This window comes from Caloenas nicobarica, chromosome 4, assembly GCF_036013445.1.
Source record: "Caloenas nicobarica isolate bCalNic1 chromosome 4, bCalNic1.hap1, whole genome shotgun sequence".
NCBI classification, from domain to species: Eukaryota; Metazoa; Chordata; class Aves; order Columbiformes; family Columbidae; genus Caloenas; species Caloenas nicobarica.
Window position 1 is genome coordinate 47,553,109 of NC_088248.1, and position 19,051 is coordinate 47,572,159.

Consider the following 19,051-nt stretch of genomic DNA (forward strand, 5'->3'; position numbering starts at 1 on the left):
TGTACCCTCAAGCACAGGAAAGCCGTGCTTCTGAACTTTCCACAATTTTCTCAAGTTCAAAACCAGAATTTTGATTTGGCTCCCATGGTGCCCGTAAGCTTTTTTTTAATCTTAATTGCTTGAGAAAGCTCATTCACCTGTCAAGTTATTAAGAAATAGCTGAATAAATTTCACAGTCACATTTATAGTGGGATCTAGTATTCACACCAACCTGATCCAGATCGCTGAAGTTTATTCTTTGTTTAAGCCTTTCTAGCTCAGCCTGCTCCGGAACAGACATCTGGGTCATGTATCGAGCATGAGGAAAACTATGAGGAGTTCTGGTCTTTCGTCGTCCTATTCCAGGTGAGGATTCTGGAGATATATCATTAGTAAGCCTTGTTTCAGCTTCCCCACCAAGCTTTTTCTTGTTTTTTTCTGATGATCTGTTTGCTTTCTTCTGTTGACTTCCCCAGTCCTTAAGGAGGAAAACGAAGAAAAAAGGTTGTATTTATTATCTACACAGATAAAAAAGTAAATGTTTTAATTCAGTCAAAGAAATTTTACTTCCATTTTAGAAGTAAAAAGCAGTATCCAAATGCACTGAGTTTTCTAGAGCAAATGTCACATTACAAAAAATCCACTGCATAAATTAAAAATAGCTTTTCAGGAAATTTTAAAGCCATTTGCTCCTGTAATCCATTAAATTATTTTCAAAGGAAGCTAAAATTTTATTTCTCTTCTTTGCTGAAGACTTTTCAGCAGTTTAGAACTTTTAAAATGAGTTTTCTCTTTCATGACACCTACAATGCTTTTGTGTCTAGCTACTTTTTTTTACCCAAAACACTTCCCATCCACAGAATTCACAACCTCTGAATTACACTCATTGCTTGCTAACATCTACTTCAATTATTTCTACTGGTTTTGTGGATACTTACCTGAAAAGCTGTACTGACAAGGCTTAGGGTTTTGCACTGTTAGCTGCCACTAACAGAATCCACCTGGTAATTTTAACATACAGCATAAAATAGGAACCGAAAGATAAGATTAATTATACCGTGTTGTTCAGCCGGTCATCAAGGCTGTCATTGCTCCAGCTAGGCAAGTCCTGATCATTCATGCCTTCTTCAAAGGGACCACCTCCTGTTGCCATGACAAGCAATCAATAAAAAGAATCTAAAAGAAATAGCTGAAAGAAACATGCTGTATTAAAATCAGTTTACGTTGAATATTTTAAAGATTCATAATCTGAAATGACTACTACATATTCATCATAAAATGCAAACACAAGGCTGTTTTAGGAAACTAAACCCCATGTTTACTGAACTGGAGGCTCTCAATATTCCTCACTTTAAAACACACTATGCAGTGCTTGGAAAGACTGCTCTGTGATTCACAAAGCCTGCATTTTCAGGTCCAGGGTGATGCCTGTTCAATACAGTAAGTGATATTGGAGATCTAATATGTCAAACATTCGCATTTATTACAATACTTAGATACTGACAACAAAGCACTGAAGGGGATACCTGGTACAATACATGGAAAATACCTATCAATTAAAGGGTTTTTACTGCCTTTACTACAGGTTAAGTCTTTTAAGCAGTGAATGCAATACCACTTACATTATAGTTTCAAATATAGTTTTCAAAATAATTTGCTTCCTAGAGCCTTGCTGCTCTCTAATAGTGTCATTCTGTGCAGTATAAAGTCATCTACATATTAAAAGTTTTTACTTTCATTTCTAGTTTTGACCCTAGTAATAAAAAAGTTGTTAAAGCTGAAAGATCAGAAACAAAGTACTCCTTTATAGCAGTAAAATTAGGTTAGCCTGTTCAAAAAGCTGAAGAACACATAACTGTACACATTCTCGGGCAGCAATAAAAATTATTTATCTTAAGTGCTGCTGGCACAGTTCCACTGCACAAAGCTACCAACTTTTTCTTTATAACCGCTATGAAGTTCCATTGCAGATGTAGAAGAAAAATAGCCTTGCAGAGAATTATTTTTTCCAGTTAGTTTTAACTGCTATGCTAGGACATGATCCAACTTAATTTTTTTTCTTTCTGTTGAAGATAAAAAGGACAATTTATTTCTAAATATTTTACTGCAACCTACTATTAATTTTCACACCAATATTTCACACAGTGCAGGTGAAGAAATCACCTAAATCTCAAGATTAAGAAGTATCTAAGAAGGTTCCTTTTTTTAATCAGTTCTGAAAAAAAATACTGAAGTTTAAAAGCTGTACTATTACACTTAGGTATAGTAGTCAATTAAAATCACACAGTACAGCCCTTTCAGTAGGTGCATTTGCACAAAGCAGTACTTTTGTGCAAACACAGCCTATTACTATATCATCAGGGAAAAAGGATTTATTGGGTATGCTCATTATATCATGACCACATCTTCACTCAGCAGCATACCAACCCAAGTCACATTAACACAGTTATAAGTAATTCCACTTCTGCATCTCACAATCACAATCATAACACAGGTATAATTCAGTGCCTGCTACTTTGGCAACTGGCAGATCTGTGCCCTACTGCTCTTGCATGTTTGTTCATACTCCCTTCTTCGTCCCAACAGAAGTGTCCACTAGGCCATGGAATCAGAAGGTACCATCTACGAACTAGCTAGGCAAAAACCCAAAATTCAACAAAACCAAAACCAAACACACACACACACAAAACAAAAAAACCCCTCAAACCAACCAACCAAAAAACCCACACAGGTGAGTTCTCAAGTGGATAAGCTCCCTGATCTGGCTAAACCTATGACTAAATAAGAAATACCTGTAAGCTCAAGGAAGGCAAATAAAAGACATGTCATCAGGAGGTGCAAACCCGAGAGAGATCAACTGCAAGCCCATACCTCCTGTGCAACTTCCACTCAGGTGAACTGTCAAATTTATTTAGAAAACAATAACACAATGCCCTTTCACATTATCTTTGTTTTCATGCAGAAGCACAAGCATTCCATGAAAAGTTCGCAGCAAAGCTCTCCTGACAACTCCAGGTAAATTTGACAAGCATTCAAACAAATACATAGTTATCAGAGTTTAGCTTATTTTAGAAAACACTTATGTTTTGCAATAACTTCAGTTACAGATAAACTCTTCAGCTTTGTAGATGTGTGAGTCCCAACATTTCAACCGGCTCTCTATCCTGACCTACACTACTAAGCATAATAAGTTGATCTTGACAAGATTAGAGGCCATTTGGGTTTACAGTCCAACTCAGTAAGCCGTTTCCTCATCATCATATTATGTAATTCTACTGAGACCACAGCAAAATATGTTTTTCCCCTATCTTCGACTGTAAAAAAAAAGAAAGTGGCAGTATTCATCTTTTTGTAATACAAATAACTATTCACACTTATTTAATTTTAAACTTTTGCAAAAGCTACCTTCAACTGTCTTTGCTGCAGGAGTCTCTGAGTACCTCTGAAGTAAATTCGCTGCCACAGATGGAATATTCTGAATAATATTCTCAAACAAGGACACTAGGCAAACACTAATGCATCCTACTAAATACAGCTCAAAAATATGCTGATTACTTCCAGTAAGTGGATTTTGAAGTGTTGTAACAGAACTGTGTCCTTCCCAAGAAGCAAGTCTCTAAACATTCATATTACAGTCTTTGACACTTCCAAATCAGTTATATTCAAGTCATAGTCACAGAGCTACGCTGGTATGTTATCCCTTCAACTCAGTTAAAAACAAAAAGAGGTTCAGCCAGCTTTTTTATTAAACATGAAACTCTCCCACTGAAGCTGTGTTTTTCACCTGCCCACACACACTTCACTGATTTGCATTTTTTTCTTACTTTCCATTATACCAGCTATTTCCAGAAGAAATCCTCTAATGAAAGCTTTCGTATCCTCCCATTACGCTATTTCTGCAATCTCAACTTCCTGCACGTTAGAGAATCTGTATAAAAGCTCTATTTGAGCATGTGCATACTGCCTTACAATATTTACTACGGACTTGAAAAAAATACTTTCAAGTTTATTTTCTACAGAATAAGATAACATGTAACATTATAGTCAAAACATGGAAGATTCAGTCAAAACATATTTTGTACATGTAACAGCAATATGCAAATTTCTCAAAAGTATCCCTAGAAAACATGCTAACAAATCAAAGACATATATATTTTAAATGGCTTTTTTCTACAGCAGAATTGTTTCTGACATTTTTCCCTATAGTATTCACGTGAACTGCAAGAGCTCTGAAGAGCACTTCATTCTGCACATAGAAACTTTTGAAAATTAAAAACTAAATGGAAACCAAAAGGTTGTAAAAAGCCATCACAGAGCCATAAAGACTAAAAATGGGATCAAACATTTCCTTAAGTTTAGGGGTTCGGACACACACTCCTCACTGAGCATTAATTTAGCATTAACTCATTAAATGCCTACAGAGTATTGCCAAACGTAAAAAAATTATCAAATAGGAGCAGACAACGAAGAAAGTCCTCTCCTGTTGCACCGGACAGTCCTCACACGAGCAAGGCGCTGGGAGAAACCCAAACGCAAAGGCCCGGCCCAAGGGAGGGACGCCCAGCACTACCAGCCTGCAGGGCCGGGGCCGAGCCCCGCACCTCAGCCCTTCCCGCCGCCCCGCAGCCTGCCGGCCCGACCTGAGCCACTCACCCGGCGGCGAGCCGAGCCCAGACCAGTAGGTCTCGTCGCCGCCAACGGGGCCGGCAGATCGAGTGATCCCCCGGCGGCTCTGCCCGCCGAGCTGCTGTGTGAAACAGGCGGGGCACTGCCCGGGCCGGGGCGGTCGGGAGGCGTTCGGAGAGCCCGCTCCTTCACGGCGCCAAAGCCCGGTAACCGGAGGGCGGGGGTAGGCGGGCTCTGCTCGAAGCGCCCCAGGCAAAAGCGCGGCCGTTTCCACCGCCCCGGGGCGTCTCCTTGGAGAGCGGGTAACGCGCTTTTCCCCGGGGCGGCGGGGAGCGACGCGCTCGACCTCCTGGCACCTCAAGGCTTCCCTAGGCCCACCGCTCCAGGCCCCCTCCTGCCCGTCAGCGAGCCTAATCCACTCTCCTCACCGGCCGGGTGCCCACCCCCGCGGGCCTGGAGGGGCGCAAAGGCCGAGCCGGGCGCCCCTGCGGCCCCCGCCCCTCCCGCGCTCCGCCGCCTGAGGGAGAAGGGGCAGCCCGCCGCGCGAGGGGGCGGGGAGGGCGGCTCACCCCGCGGCGGAGGGGAGGTCACCCAGGCCCGGTTTCTCCTCCACCGCCGTTCACTACTCGCGGGGCCCGGCGCTGCCCGGCGGAGCGTTTCGCCTTCCGGCAGCGGAGAAGAGCCGCGGCCTCGCTCCGCTCAGCGCCGCCAAACAGGGCTGGCGGAAGGACTCACAGCGCGCCCTCAACGGCCACCGCCGCCATCTTGGCCGCCACTCCACCAGGGGTGCGGGAGGCGGGCCCCAGCGGACGGATACACACGGTTACCTAGTAACGCCCGCCCGGCGATGCCCTTCCGCGCCGCGCGAGCGCCGCCCGCCCCGGGCCACGTAACTGCGAGGGCGGCCCTTCCCGCGCTCCTCGGCGCGCGCCGCCGGGGGCGCTCGAAACTGCAAGTCCCAGCGTGCAGCGCGCGAGAAGCGGGGCGGTGCCTCCCGCGGCCGGGCGGGGGCGGTGGCGGCGGCGGAGCGGCGGCGGCCTTCGGGCTGTAAGATGAAACACGAAAACGGCTGATGGAGCCTGTAAGTGACGTGAGCTGACTGGAAGAGTAGTGGAGTCACGTCAAAACGCTGAGCGTGGCCGGGGATCAGGTGCTGTCCCCGTTTGGGGCGGTACCGGCTCGCAGAGCCTGCGTGAGCGCTTGGGCTCAGCCGAGAGCTCGCGGCTGAAAATGCAGCGGTGGGAAGGTGGAAATCGTTGTAGTCTGTTCAACCCTTGTTTCCCCCACTTTTTCTGCGGTGCTATTATTTGGGCTTAGCAACTTGCTTTGGGACTTGGAGTTTACAGATCTGAGTTCTGGAAACTCTCCTTTGGAAAAAAAAAAAAATACGGAAAAAGAAAATAGGATTTGGGTAGTAGTCGTGCTGTGCTTTTCTGTGATCACCCAGTTGTCCCAGGCAGATAAACTTGTATTTAGCAGAAGTTCTTGTTGCTGGTGCTTGGAGAGCTGGGCTTGCACTGTATGTTCAGAATGTTAGATTTCTTTTTCAGTAAAGCTGGTATCATTTATGTTTCTCTCATTTGAGGGGGCTCTCCCTCATTGTCAGAATGGGAAAAAAGAGTTACCATTTTCAGCATTTCCATTACACTGAGTTTCTAAAGCAGAAGCATGGAATATTTACCTAGGCCTCGTGATTCGCCCTGGGCAAGAAACATTCTACTGGTACTATGTGGAAATTTAGTTACACCCCCATCACAGAATCACAGAATCACAGAATGTTAGGGATTGGAAGGGACCTCGAAAGATCATCTAGTCCAATCCCCCTGCCAGGGCAGGAACACCTAGGTGAGGTTACACAAGAAGGCGTCCAGGCAGGTTTTGAATGTCTCCAGAGAAGGAGACTCCACAACCTCCCTGGGCAGCCTGTTCCAGTGTTCCATCACCCTCACTGAGAAGAAGTTTCTTCTCAAATTTAAGTGGAACCTCTTGTGTTCCAGCTTGAACCCATTACCCCTTGGATGGATCCATCCTCGTGACACCCACCCTTTATATATTTATAAACATTGATTATTTATAAACATTGATTATTTATAAACATCTCTTCTGTATCAATACTTATACCAATGTATTTTGCTCCACCAAAAAATAAATGATACATTAAACTTTTTCAATTACACATTAATTTATCTGTAATTTAGAAAAGGAACTAAATTATTGGAAAACCTGTGAAATAGAAATGTTTCAAATAAAAATATCATTGTTTTATCCAGCAGATGCCCCTGTATCAAAGGAATATCTGGACAATGTGCAGTGCATGAAAGAGGTGAGTATAAGACTGCCTGCTGTAGCAGCATTTTTCTCCTGTTTCTACCATGGGCTACACAAGTCTAAATCCATAACTGAAATCACCTTTAAAAGAATCTGCAGCAACTTGATGGAAGCTCTCTATGTAATGAATATATATATATTTTTCATCTGTATTGTAATTCTGCAGTTAATAAAGAAGTTCATCCTGGCTTCAGATACCATGTCTGGATATTCAGCACGATATTGGCAATGTTGCTGTTGGCAAGACACTTTTTATTATCACAGTGGCATTACCTCCCACTGCCCAGCAGGTGGAGGCAGAATTTAAGAAAAAATAATGCCTTAATACAATTGCTATCGTTTTTGTTGCTGTGGTTTGTTCTTACAATACAGCTTCCATGTTCCTATTGCTTCCTGCGGGAAAAACAAAAACACCCCAACAACAAAACAAACAAAAAACCACACAACCCCCCCAAACCCCACAAAACAAAAGCAAACAAAGAAACCCAACAACTTACATAAAAATAAAGTACACTGTTAAGGAAAAACAATAAATTAAATAGATTTTAGTATGTTTTAGTAACAGAGTCTTTACTATAGTCCTCTGTAAGTCACAACTGCATATTTTCCTTACCACAGGATGTCCTATATTGGTAGTATCTCTCTTAGGAGCTTACAGCATCATTATTCTGATTCCCGCTTAACATCTGCAGGATGATTTTTCATTTTTTCTGTTCTTTTTGTTTTCTGTTCCTCTTCTGGAATTGGCTGCAAACTTGTTTATTTGTTTAAAAAGTGCTCCTAAGAAATAAAACAGTAGCAGTTCCTCAGAGCTGTTTTTCACTGGGGATGTGGACTGGAAAAAGGTACAGTAAGAACTAAGGAATCATGGATTGCACTGCAAGAAGCATTATTTCCAGTAGGTGGTTCTCCACTACTATTATAAAATAACATTTCAGGGTTTGGCAATGTCTGTCAGCCAAAACTAATATGGCCTAAAGAATGTCTTTTTAATTAAAAAAAAAAACCAAAACATTTTGGGGGAAGTCCTATATTGACACTAATGAGGCACCAGATTGACAGTAACTAATTCCTCCTACAAAAATCTCACTTATAAGTGCTTCCATCAGCAGACATGCTAATGAATGCACCCTCACAGAAACTGAATGGATTATCTTTGAGATAGCCCAGTTTAATTAGGACTGAAAACTATGTCAGAGACGTGATGATTTTTTTTCCTTGCACACCTGCTGGCTGTATCTTGTTAATTTTACTTTATTATTCCAGAGTGAAAGGAAAGAAAGCAAATAAAATACAGGCATGTAAGGACTAGGGACAAGAAGTAGTGAAAGATTCAAGTTTTACTGAGGCAGAGGAGATGGGAGGAGTGGTTGGCAAGAGAAATTTTTAAAGGCCTCGAAACAAAGCAATTAGTAGGGCGTTCAGTTCAAGTAGCAATTGTCCACTTTCTTGCTGATGTTGTGACAAAGAGGTTTTTGCTGCAAAAATGAAACTGGCCAAAGATTATTAGTCTACCATAATATGGCTACACAGTAGTGTAGTTTTTCTTTCTTTGTGTAATGTTAGATTTGAAAGATCTTTTAAGTCATTAACAAAGAGGTTTGAGTTGATTTGTACAGGAAAATAAAGTGCCCACTTATACCTGTGTGGTCTGATAATAAATTAAGCAGGTGTAGGGCAGGAGCACAGGCATTTGAGACCCCAAAGTCAAGCATTAAGCTGGTCAAGGATTAGCCAATTCACTACCTGTGAAGAAAAAAGCAATTTTTGATGATCCATTCAGGCATAATAGCCATCAGAAGCAATACAGGAAAGAGTAATTGTGTTATCAGTATTAGCTAACCTGGTCAGACCCTGGAAAAGCACTTAAATCTCAGACGAAGAATGGACAGGTCCTGTCGTAAACCTTTCCCACATCTGTAGGGGTGGGGAAACTAGTCTTGTTGATACTGCTGTTATCTCAACGGTCTGTAATATTTGCTGTTATACACACTCAAGGTATTACATTCTAGTAAAATATTAGTGACTGGTATCAAACTTAGAGCTAAGAAGTGACAGGATGGAGCCATGAGGCATAACCTGGCATAACCTGGTTTTATTAAGCATGCTTATTTCACACAACCAAAACACGTCAGGAAGACCACTGTTGCCCTGCCTAGAAGTCTTTGGACCACATTTTTCTCGTTGTCCCCTTTGAAGTCAGGCTCTGTTAAAGCCAATTTTGAAAATCATTTTAAAAGAGGTCTCTATAGCACAGAAGTTAGCAAGGTCATAAGTACCATCTCACTCTTAAGAAATTAAGATCCAGTTTCTCAACCAACCTACAAATATGGTGCTTAATCTGGATGTCCCTCTTCGTTTGTTTTTTAGTTCAACATTGTATTTGATGCACTGTACTCTTAGTTATGTAGTCTCATCTATTTCATTTTTTTTCTATTTCCAGTCATTCCTGCATATTCATAACTTAAGTGCTTTCTCTACACTGTATTTTAATACTTTGGTGCAAGCTTCTTGTATATAAATGAGACAGTCCATGAAAGAGAATGCTGTCATTTAACTAAGTAGGACTCATGTTAAACTGGTATAGATTATTCCAAAGGAATCTGAAATGCCAAATTGCTTTAGTAAGAAGGAACATTGAGAATCTATTAATGCAGAAATAAGTAAGACATACTCCATTTTTTTATATGTTTCTCCAAAGAAACATAAAATATTTACAGCTAATAACTATATTTAACTTTCAAAAGCTTAGTGGATATGTTTTACAGCAGCCCAAACTGTTGACTAAAGCCAGTAAAGCTTTTTGACCATTTTATTATCTTGAATATGTGGGCCACCTCTTATGAAAATGTAGTTAAAGTGAACTGTTGAATGATCTAAAGTAACTCCACTCAAGCAGACAGAACTGGACTTGCTTTCATGGGCAGCCTGCCCTGGAACGTTGGAAGCCATTTAACGTGTCAGTCAGCTACGCAAACACCCACAGCATTATGTGTGCGAAGCTCGTTCGCAATGCTTTTATTTGTGGAATACACTTACAATGGGGAGATATAATAGTATTCTCGTGACTGGCACGTTGTCAATTATGATAATCACTTAACCAGATTTTCTTGTAAACATACCATGCAATTCTTAAGTCAGTCTATAAAAAGTATAGACTTACTTTTGAGAAGGAGGCTACCTTTAAAAACATGGACATACAGAAATTTTTAGTCATAAAGCTGAGTTGGATTTATCTTTGATTCCAGCTGTGGTCTGTTTCAGTAACAAAATATTATTATGGAAGTAGCACATTGCTACTACTTTAGATGTTGAAAAAGAAAAAAAACCCCTAAAGTTAAGTTTCCTCAGAGTTAGTCAGGTTAGGGTTTTGGGGCTTTTTTTGGTTGTTGTTGTTTTCTGGTGGTTGTTTTTGTTTTGTTTGGGTTTTTTTTCTCCTGAGAACAAAAAGCCGAGTGTCTAAGTTGTGAAACCAAGCAGCATATTCCACTTGCAACTATTTTCAATTTATTATTGTTACTGTTTAGTATATATGAGAGACCATTTAATTATCCGCTTGTTGGATATACAATGCTGAATGCACACTTTCAAATATGTGATTTCAGCCAATCCTAGAATGGAGTCTATTACATGTTTTCTATTTCATCCTTAGCAATATATGAACTAGAGCAATGCAGAGAAGAGCATAAACATTAATTTGTAACAAAGGGAATGAAAGTAAATTTTGACAAACACCCAGTTACCCCATTGTGTTAAGCTCGAAAGCTGAACACAGTGACTGCAGGTGAGGTCTCACAGGACTGGAGCAGAGGAGGAGAATCATCTCCCTCAACCTGCAAGTCACACTTCTTTTGATGCAGCCCAGGATACAATTGGTTTTTTTGGCTCTGAGACCACATTGCTGTCTTATATTCAGTTTTTCATCCACCAAGTCCTCTGCAGGGCTGCTCTCCATCAACTCATCGTGCGGCCCCTACCCATGTTTGGGATTGCCCAAAGCTGTTGAACTGTCAGGTAAAATACCTGGGGAGGCACTCAGCTGAGAGTGCTAATACAATGGGAACAAAGAGCACTGATTTCTCGTGCTGTCTCTTTCTTTTAGACATCCACAAAAGATATAACATGGATTTAATAGAACTGACTGGTTTTACCTTGCTTATAGGAAGTAATAAACATGATTTAGTGTAGAAATGAGGAACAGCATTTTATCCTTATACACACTTTTGTAAAAAAACCGATCAAAGAGTAATTAATGATCTTTGCCATATTTTGCTTCACTCTTTGAGAACTCTCTCAAGAGCAGCAAATTTGAGTAAGATTCATGCAAACATCCAGGTCTTTACTGGCCACATTAAGGTCTATGGTATGTGTCAGTTTTCAGTATTGGACGTATTCAACAGGTCCAAAACAGACATCTCTTCCTTTTATGCTTATATGACTTCCATTTGTATACTCTTTGAGATCCTTCCAACATCATTCTGATGATGGGCAGCCTATAAACTTATTGAATAACACAAATCTCTTACTTGATGCTGTATATAATTCTTGTTTAACTGAACCACAGCCATATATTTTAGCCATCTAGTCTTTGTTTAAAGACTTCAAGTGATGGAGAATCTACTTGTAACCCTCAACAAATTGTTTAAATTATAAATCTGTGTTTAAAATACCATACCTTTTTTTCCGCTTTCTAAATTCAGAGCCCGCCCACTAAGTAGTGATCAGGTAAGAGCTAAGAGTCACTCTATGAACAGGTATCTCCCTTCTTGCAAAAATCATTAGCCGTAGTAAGATACCCAATAAAAATGACTTACTGAATGATTTTGAATTTTTGAATTATTCTTAGTGTAGGCTACTCATGGGAAATTTATTGCAATTATTAAATATTTGAAATTCAAAAAATGAAGTTAATTCATGATGTAATGTAATTAGTAAAAAGAAATACTGCCAGGTAAACAGATTCCAAATAATATACCAGAAATTATTCAGAGGAATTGTGTTACAAGTATTCATCTTCAAAACGAAGTTGATGGTGTGAATATTTATATTGTGGAATATAAAGCTTTTGTTCCGTATTTACTTAAGAGTTCATTTCTTCCAGAAGCATTCCTTTAACGATATTCATTTATTGAACGTTTTTGGAAGAGACAACATGGAAGGAGGGCAAACAAGTTGTGGTTTTAAACATTCTTTCATGTATTTGGCTCTAAAACTCTTATACAGAAAGTGATTTCGTCTAACCAAGTCATGGAGATCATGTGCTTCTGAGTGCCTTCCAATTTAGCTAAAAATACTGACATATCAGACAAGATTCTTTGTCCTTTTTTTCTCCTTATTCCCTTTAGCCTTGTCTGTACTACGTTTGTTACTTTGGGGTTTTTTTAGCAGATTTGTTTTTACTTTATCACGTCTAATGTGTAACTTCTAGTCTGACTGATCATGTTTTATTTCTAAATCAGCTGAGTCAGTTATGCTCTCTCTGTACGTCTGAAGCCCAAGAGACTTAGGCTCCGATTCAGGAAAGCTCTGGACTATATAGCTGAATATGATGCTGAGAGCACTTTCCTGGATCAGAGCTGTGAAAGGGAATGGATGATCCTTTGTTATTTTTGCTCTGCTTTTATTTCAGAAGTGTTGTGTTAGGCAGAGAATTACCATCTTCTTCTTATGTTGCAATTTAGTCTTGATAACTGCAACTTCTCAGTAACATTCCTGCCCAGTGACTCATAGCAGCTGTAAGCCTCAACTCTACAGAATTTAATAGCAAAAACAATCACAGCCTGGGAAGGGCTCTGGAATTCTTTGCATCAGCTTAAGAAGATTTAACAACTTAGAGTTCTGTCCAGAGGGTAAAGGTAAACATTTTAGGTACGTGTGAGGGAAGAAGGAAGAATTTGGGGTAATTGCTATAGTTACAGTTTAAAAGTAACATGTTTTTGAAGGCCAAATAACTGGTGCAATGTTGCTAACGATATATGAATGCTTTAGCAGGATCTAGCTATTTTGGTAAAATACCTAGTTAGTTAATAAACCTCATATTCAAATCTGTCATTTCTAAATTTGTAATAATGTATGTCTGTATGAACAGGGCTGCTTTTAAAGCCTAAAAGTAGATGAAAGAAAGCAAGCAAAAATCTTTCAAGTCATTATCTGTCCTTTTGGCAGCTTCTCTTTTATTATTGTATTTATTAGCAATGCAATTCTTATTAACACTATACAAATAGAAATAGGCACCTGAATTCTATCTAGTTTGCTGTCTCCAGAATTCAAGAACAAGACGACAGGCTGACAGTTCAAAATTTTCGTAGCACAGAGTTTCTTTAGTATCATCAAATCTATTTAGTAACTTGTTATTGAAAGATTTGGAAAAATATCAGATTTAGGGGAAATTTGAACATGGTACTGATTGTCTGAGTAGCCTTTAAAGAAAGCCCAGGCACAGAGAAGGAAAAAGAATTTTCGTTCCATAGCTTTGGAGAAATCTTTCTGCGCAGCCATGCACATGCACATTCCAGGTGTAATCTTTGAATAGTAAATGAATAATCATATGGATAAAATTTCAAGGTTTCACACGAGTTGTCCTTAAACCTCATTTTTTTAAAATCAGAAAGTTGTTATTTTTTCAGCTAGTTGTTAAGGGCTTGTGCTTTCAACTTGAAAATATTACACTAAGTTTTTCTCACTCTATCATGATGTGTGGTAATTAATCCACATGTCTGTTGTCTGAGATTAAGATTTTCCTGGAAAGGAGATCTCCCCTGCACAAATTTGTTTTTGATTTTTTGTTTGTTTGGTTTTTGTTTGTTTTTTGTTAAACCAACACAGGCGTTATAACAAAAGTCTTGGAAGTCTCTCAGCACTTATTAACTCTTTGGATTGACTAGCATCAACAACACAAAAATATTTGCTAAGTTATGCAATTGTTTTAGTCTGTGACATGCATTAAGTTTTGTATTTGTTTTGCAGGTTTTTTTGAGTGAGTGTTTTTATTGCATTGTGGGAGAATGTTTATCAGCGTTTGTATTCTCCCTATATTTTTAATTATTTTACCCTCCACATACATTTCCGGATAAGGCATTTTAAATAGCTGTATAACAACCAGGGCAAATATTTATATGAGTGGAGAAATTAGTTTAAGAAACTGACTTTCAAAGCAGTCTTCCTATAGCAAGATTCTACGCTTCACTTGAACGGAATTTTAGCTTTCCATATTACCAAAGAGCATGGATGTACACTTTCAGAGAACTGTTACTAATACAGCCTTTTATGAAAATTTTTGTAGAAATGTGGAAAACTAAGTAAACTGTTACCCACATTAATTCCAAGATTGAACCTGTTGATTCAGTTAGTGTGTGCAAAGTGCTTTGAACATATATGGGGCTTGACCCTATTTACCACTTTTCTTACCACTGTAGGGCTGACCGCTCAGTGAATCTCCTGTGATTGCAGCTGTGGGATCAGATACACTACAGGATCAATAATCCATCTTGGGTTTACAGTCCAACTTCCTTTCTTAGAAATTAAACTCCAGGATTAGAGTATCTTCAGCAATGTATTTAAATCATCACATTTAGAATTTTATTTATTAGACTATTCCTCTATTTCAGTATTTCTTTTGAGCGTATCTTAGTTCAGTGCTAAAGCTGATACACGCAAAGTTGTATTCCAAGTGCAGCCCTTATGAAGTTCCCCACAACAGGAACATGCTTTAGAAGGAGGCACCCTTTAAATAGAAAGATGACTTCATCTGAAGGTGACAAACCAAACCAACTGCACACACTCTGCACTCCTCAATTCCTCGTTCTTTTTGTGCAGCTTGCTCGTAGTAGCTCGCACATATTGTAAGGGGTGTGATCTGCCTTGATTTTGCCTGATAGTATTTTTATTGTATTGTATTGTATTTTATTGTATTTTATTTATTACTAACATAAATTTCTCTGAACAGTAAGCAAGATTTACTTGATAGTCTTTTTTAGAAAAATAAGAATATTGTGGTTGTAAAGCTGTGAAACCCTTTTAAGATTGATTGTGGTATTCAGGCATTCACTGTCAGTGAAATCATGATAGAACAATTTGAATATTCAGACTAATGTGAGGGAGAACAGTGTGCTTTTATAATGACAGTAACAAAGAATGAAGCGGAACAGTTAAGTATGAATCTTCCAGTGAAAAAAATATAGTCCCTTCTCTCCTAGAAAACATATTTACGATTTGTATGGAGGCAAGACAGCAGTTATCAGAGGCAGATCATTTGCAGGTTGTCCAGATAGCTGATGTGTTCTTTGGTCACTCCTCTCACAGACAGTGTCATTGCAACAGATGGCAACAGCTGCTTTCAAAACAGTGGTGGCTGCAATAGCCATATTTACCACTGTCATAAGGTGAAAGTGCATGTTTTATCATGGCAGAAACTTCTGAAATCTGAATTAATAATAGAATTCAATGCCAGGGAAGTCTTGCAGATTCTCACATCCCCCTCTGGTTTTAAGCCTGAAATTCATAGGATTTACCACTTCGAATAGTAGGAGAACTTGTGGCATTGAATTATGGTAAAGTTTCTAATTCAAATTATGTAACATTTATTTGGTTAGCACGAAGAACAACTTACAACTTGAAATTTTATGGCATAGAAATAACTTACCCCAAGATTTTCAGTTCATACTTTCTACTCAAGAAACATTTTATAGGTAATTTTTAATGGATTCCTTTGGAATCCTTGGACAGCAGCTTCGTATAGTGCTTTGCAACTTAGCTGTAGATGTTACATGTTTAAAAGGTTTAAAAAAACCTTCTGAGCTGTCTGTAACATGAGTCAATGGGTACAGAGTACCTCAACACCTTCTGTCTGCATCAGTCCAGCGCAAAAGTGGTAGAACAAACTTTATACAGATATACTTGGGCCTCACAACTCTATACTTTCTAAAAATAAAAAAAATGCTGCTTACTTAAATAAGACAACTGTTATTTAAAAAAGCATCCTAAGTATTTTATAGGTATATGTTGAAAACCTGAAATTTGGCTGGGCTGTAATTTGTAGTCTTGCATGAGGTTTTCAGAGATTGGTGAACATAAAGTTAGACTTGTCCAATTTTACAAGAACTTAAAAACATACCTCACATAAGACCTTGCTTATGTTTGTACAGGAAAAAGCACAGTCTGTCAAAGTTCTACTGGTGTTTTCTATTAATTCCTGTAGAAACCTGAGTTCCATAAAGTTGGTGTTTTGATAGGCACATGCTGACATTGAATCATTAATCCCTATTACAAGTCTTATGCTTTGTCTAACCACAAATATTTTAACATGTAGTTGGCTGATTTTGTTTAGTAAGTAGAAAAAGCAGAGTGGACACATATTTTGGTTAAAACAGGCATTAGCATATGCTAAATGAAAATATTTTATGTTTAAAAAAAGATTCCTCAGTTGATAGCTTGCAGCAGTTTAACTAATCAATATCAAATTGGTTCATATATAATCTAGGTAAATATTTTAGTAATTGGAGGCCTTGGTTTCTCATCTGTGAGCTGATTAGCACGTATCTACCTTACACAAAACAGTGAAGTTTTATCAGTTAATGTTTCCAAGGCACTGAGATACAATGGTGATTGTTTTGGGATATAAAATAATTTTCATATGAAATAAGAGGATTTAAAATGCTGTGCATCATACAGTACAAAATATGCATAGCTGTTGGTTGAAAGATGTCATCCTTGTCACTGTTAGCATAAAAGCTGATGACTATTATGCATTTTTCCCCAAAATTATAACAGTAAAATTACCCCCATCCTCTCTTGGCACACAAAAGTTGCGCAAATCTTCTTTAGTTCAAGGACAACTAGCCCAATTCAGATTTTAATTACTGGAATATAACAGAGAGCTTTCTCCGAACTTTAAAGGACCAACAAAGAATATCACCCTGTTTTTCAGAGTATTTTAAAATGTTATTTTGCTCTTGTCTTGTTTCACAATAAAATGCATGGGTTTAAATCTTGAATAGCTGTCCAAAAATAAATGGAGAGCTCTGACACAAAGTGGATAAACTATGTTTTTACTGGGTTTTGGAGTTGTACTTGATCACACTCTTTTAGACATTTGTAATGAAGCCTAAATATACATTATATTTACAATACGTAAGCAAATAATTATAGGTTAAATAGGTTATTTTGAATAACATTTAAGATGTCAGGTGAAAATATTTAGTTTTAATGTTTGAGTTAACTAGTTTTTCATTTGTTCCTCTACTTCGCAGCTTCCAAAGAATGAAGATTTTGATAATGATTGATTTTGTCCTTGCAGCTAGCTTGATGGATGCCACTGGCAGCTCTGTAAGTTCTAACAATTAAATTTGCCTATAGAGTTTCTTCTAAATATTTCATACCTTCTCCTCCATTGTGCTTACATCGTATCTCAGCTACATGGGATGGCAGAACCTTTGACAGAAAACATTAGAATTCAGAACAAAACTGAAAGACTGGGGAAATAACCTCACATGAGTGGGGACAAGTTTCCAGTAAGGAAGGAGGAAAAATGCATAAATACACAATGGAAAATAAATGACTGGGCAACAGCACTGAAGAAAGTAATCTAGTCAGTTTGTTACTGGATCCAACATGAAGTATTAATAGGAGTCAATAGAATATCTTTGCTAAAAAAGGTATCATATGATGCATTAACAGGCACATTGTACAGAAGGCACACAAGTCAGCTATACTGTCATTCAGGGGTAATGCTAACTGAGAATAACACTTTTAGTTTTGAGCAACATACTTACAGAAAGGCAAAACCCAGGAACTCGTGAAGCAGTCTCAGCAGCAGTAATATTTCTGGCCATTGACATGCAGGATGAAGAATGTTTCTATCTTTTTCTACCTTGTCTGCTTGCCATACAATTTTTTTTCCAAATAATATCCACAGCTTCATATTCTTACTTTTCTCATGTTATTATACTATATTATAATTCACACTCAAAACCAATGATCAAAGCTCCTCCACTTCTAGCTCCCCAAACCTTCTGCTATGTATTCTGCCTCTCCAACAAAAACCCCTAAGACAATGACACTTACTCCCCTGCTTAAAATACCTATAACCTCACCAGTCCTGCAGTGCCTGTCTTGGCTGTCCTTCCTAGTTTGATATTCAGTTCCTAACTCGCGGGGACCTGGGAGATTGAATTGTTGATTCATAATTGCCTAGGTGGAAGTGGTTGCTGAATTTACAACTAGGTGAACATCATTGTTTGTGACTTACATTATCTTATAGAAGCCTTTTGTTCAGATAAGTAGCTCTATAGGGGCAGAATAGGAAGCACCTGCTTCTGTAATTACTTCTGCTCAGTGGAGAAAAATATTACTAAATTTTATAGAAGCCTACTGAAAAAAAAAAGACATTACAGTGGAATGCATTTCCTTTCTTTTGATTTTTTTCATTTGGAATGTTATGGGCTTTAGCTAACCCTGTGACTAAAACTGGGAGCATTCTGAATTTTCTTTCTAAGTTTTCACATTTAAATCTCATTAAAACGCTAATCACGATAGAGATTTTTTGGAGTGCATTTAGATTCTAAAAATATAGGAAATAACACCTCAAGTAAAAAAAATGTAATTTTGTAGTTTTCCTAAAGTATTCTGAGTTATCAATTTTAATGGAAGGTCACTAGCTGCTAAATAATTCACACAATAATGAAATAAAGATTGCGAATGCACGTTAATTGCAGCAGCTGGTTAAATATGGGACCGCATGTCCAAGAGCAGAGCTGTCAGCAGTTGTTAGATAATTGCTTCTCAATGTGTAGTACAAACAATTGCTTCACTGAAACAGAACAGGTTATGTTCAGTCTGGTTTCAGTCACTGGGCACTACTGTCCACTGCAGACAATAACAATCAAATTCCCTTTTTTTTTGAGTTTTTCAACATAGTAACAGCTTAATAGTTCCATATCTAACAAAAGGAATAGCAAAATGTTATAGCTGCTGAGTTGTACCCCTAAGTTACATTTTGCTTCTGTATTACTCTAGCCGTGCACTGGTTTAACTCCAATGATTTCAAAAAAGTTATCCTCTGAAAAATGTTGTGGTATGTTAAAAGAAGAGCCTGGTAACCTGCAGATCTAAGAGCCGCATT

General features: G+C 38.6%; 2 protein-coding genes across 25 annotated transcripts in view; one reads left to right on the plus strand and one right to left on the minus strand.

Moving 5' to 3' along the window:
• The window catches only part of PCM1 (pericentriolar material 1), a 57,815-nt gene extending 39,845 nt beyond the window's left edge, over positions 1-17,970 (minus strand). For 8 of the 16 annotated variants that reach the window (XM_065633217.1, XM_065633216.1, XM_065633210.1 and 5 more), the window contains exons 1-3: positions 17,703-17,970; positions 1,037-1,168; positions 212-457 (exon numbers count right to left, since the gene is read on the minus strand). In XM_065633217.1, the coding sequence (XP_065489289.1) occupies positions 212-457; positions 1,037-1,132 (342 nt within the window). In that variant the 5' untranslated portion in view covers positions 1,133-1,168; positions 17,703-17,970. Of the gene's footprint in view, positions 1-211; positions 458-1,036; positions 1,169-4,632; positions 5,067-5,174; positions 5,379-5,432; positions 5,513-7,546; positions 7,714-8,575; positions 8,680-17,702 lie in introns of those variants that run through there. The other 8 variants (XM_065633203.1, XM_065633204.1, XM_065633213.1 and 5 more) reach the window with 8 other exon arrangements.
• FGL1 (fibrinogen like 1) overlaps positions 5,605-19,051 on the plus strand; it is a 79,631-nt gene continuing 66,184 nt past the window's right edge. For 5 of the 9 annotated variants that reach the window (XM_065633227.1, XM_065633226.1, XM_065633228.1 and 2 more), the window contains exons 1-3: positions 5,605-5,686; positions 6,876-6,928; positions 17,181-17,256. In XM_065633227.1, coding sequence (XP_065489299.1) covers positions 17,191-17,256 — 66 coding nt within the window. In that variant the 5' untranslated portion in view covers positions 5,605-5,686; positions 6,876-6,928; positions 17,181-17,190. Of the gene's footprint in view, positions 5,687-6,875; positions 6,929-12,713; positions 12,802-17,180; positions 17,257-19,051 lie in introns of those variants that run through there. The other 4 variants (XM_065633224.1, XM_065633225.1, XM_065633230.1 and 1 more) reach the window with 4 other exon arrangements.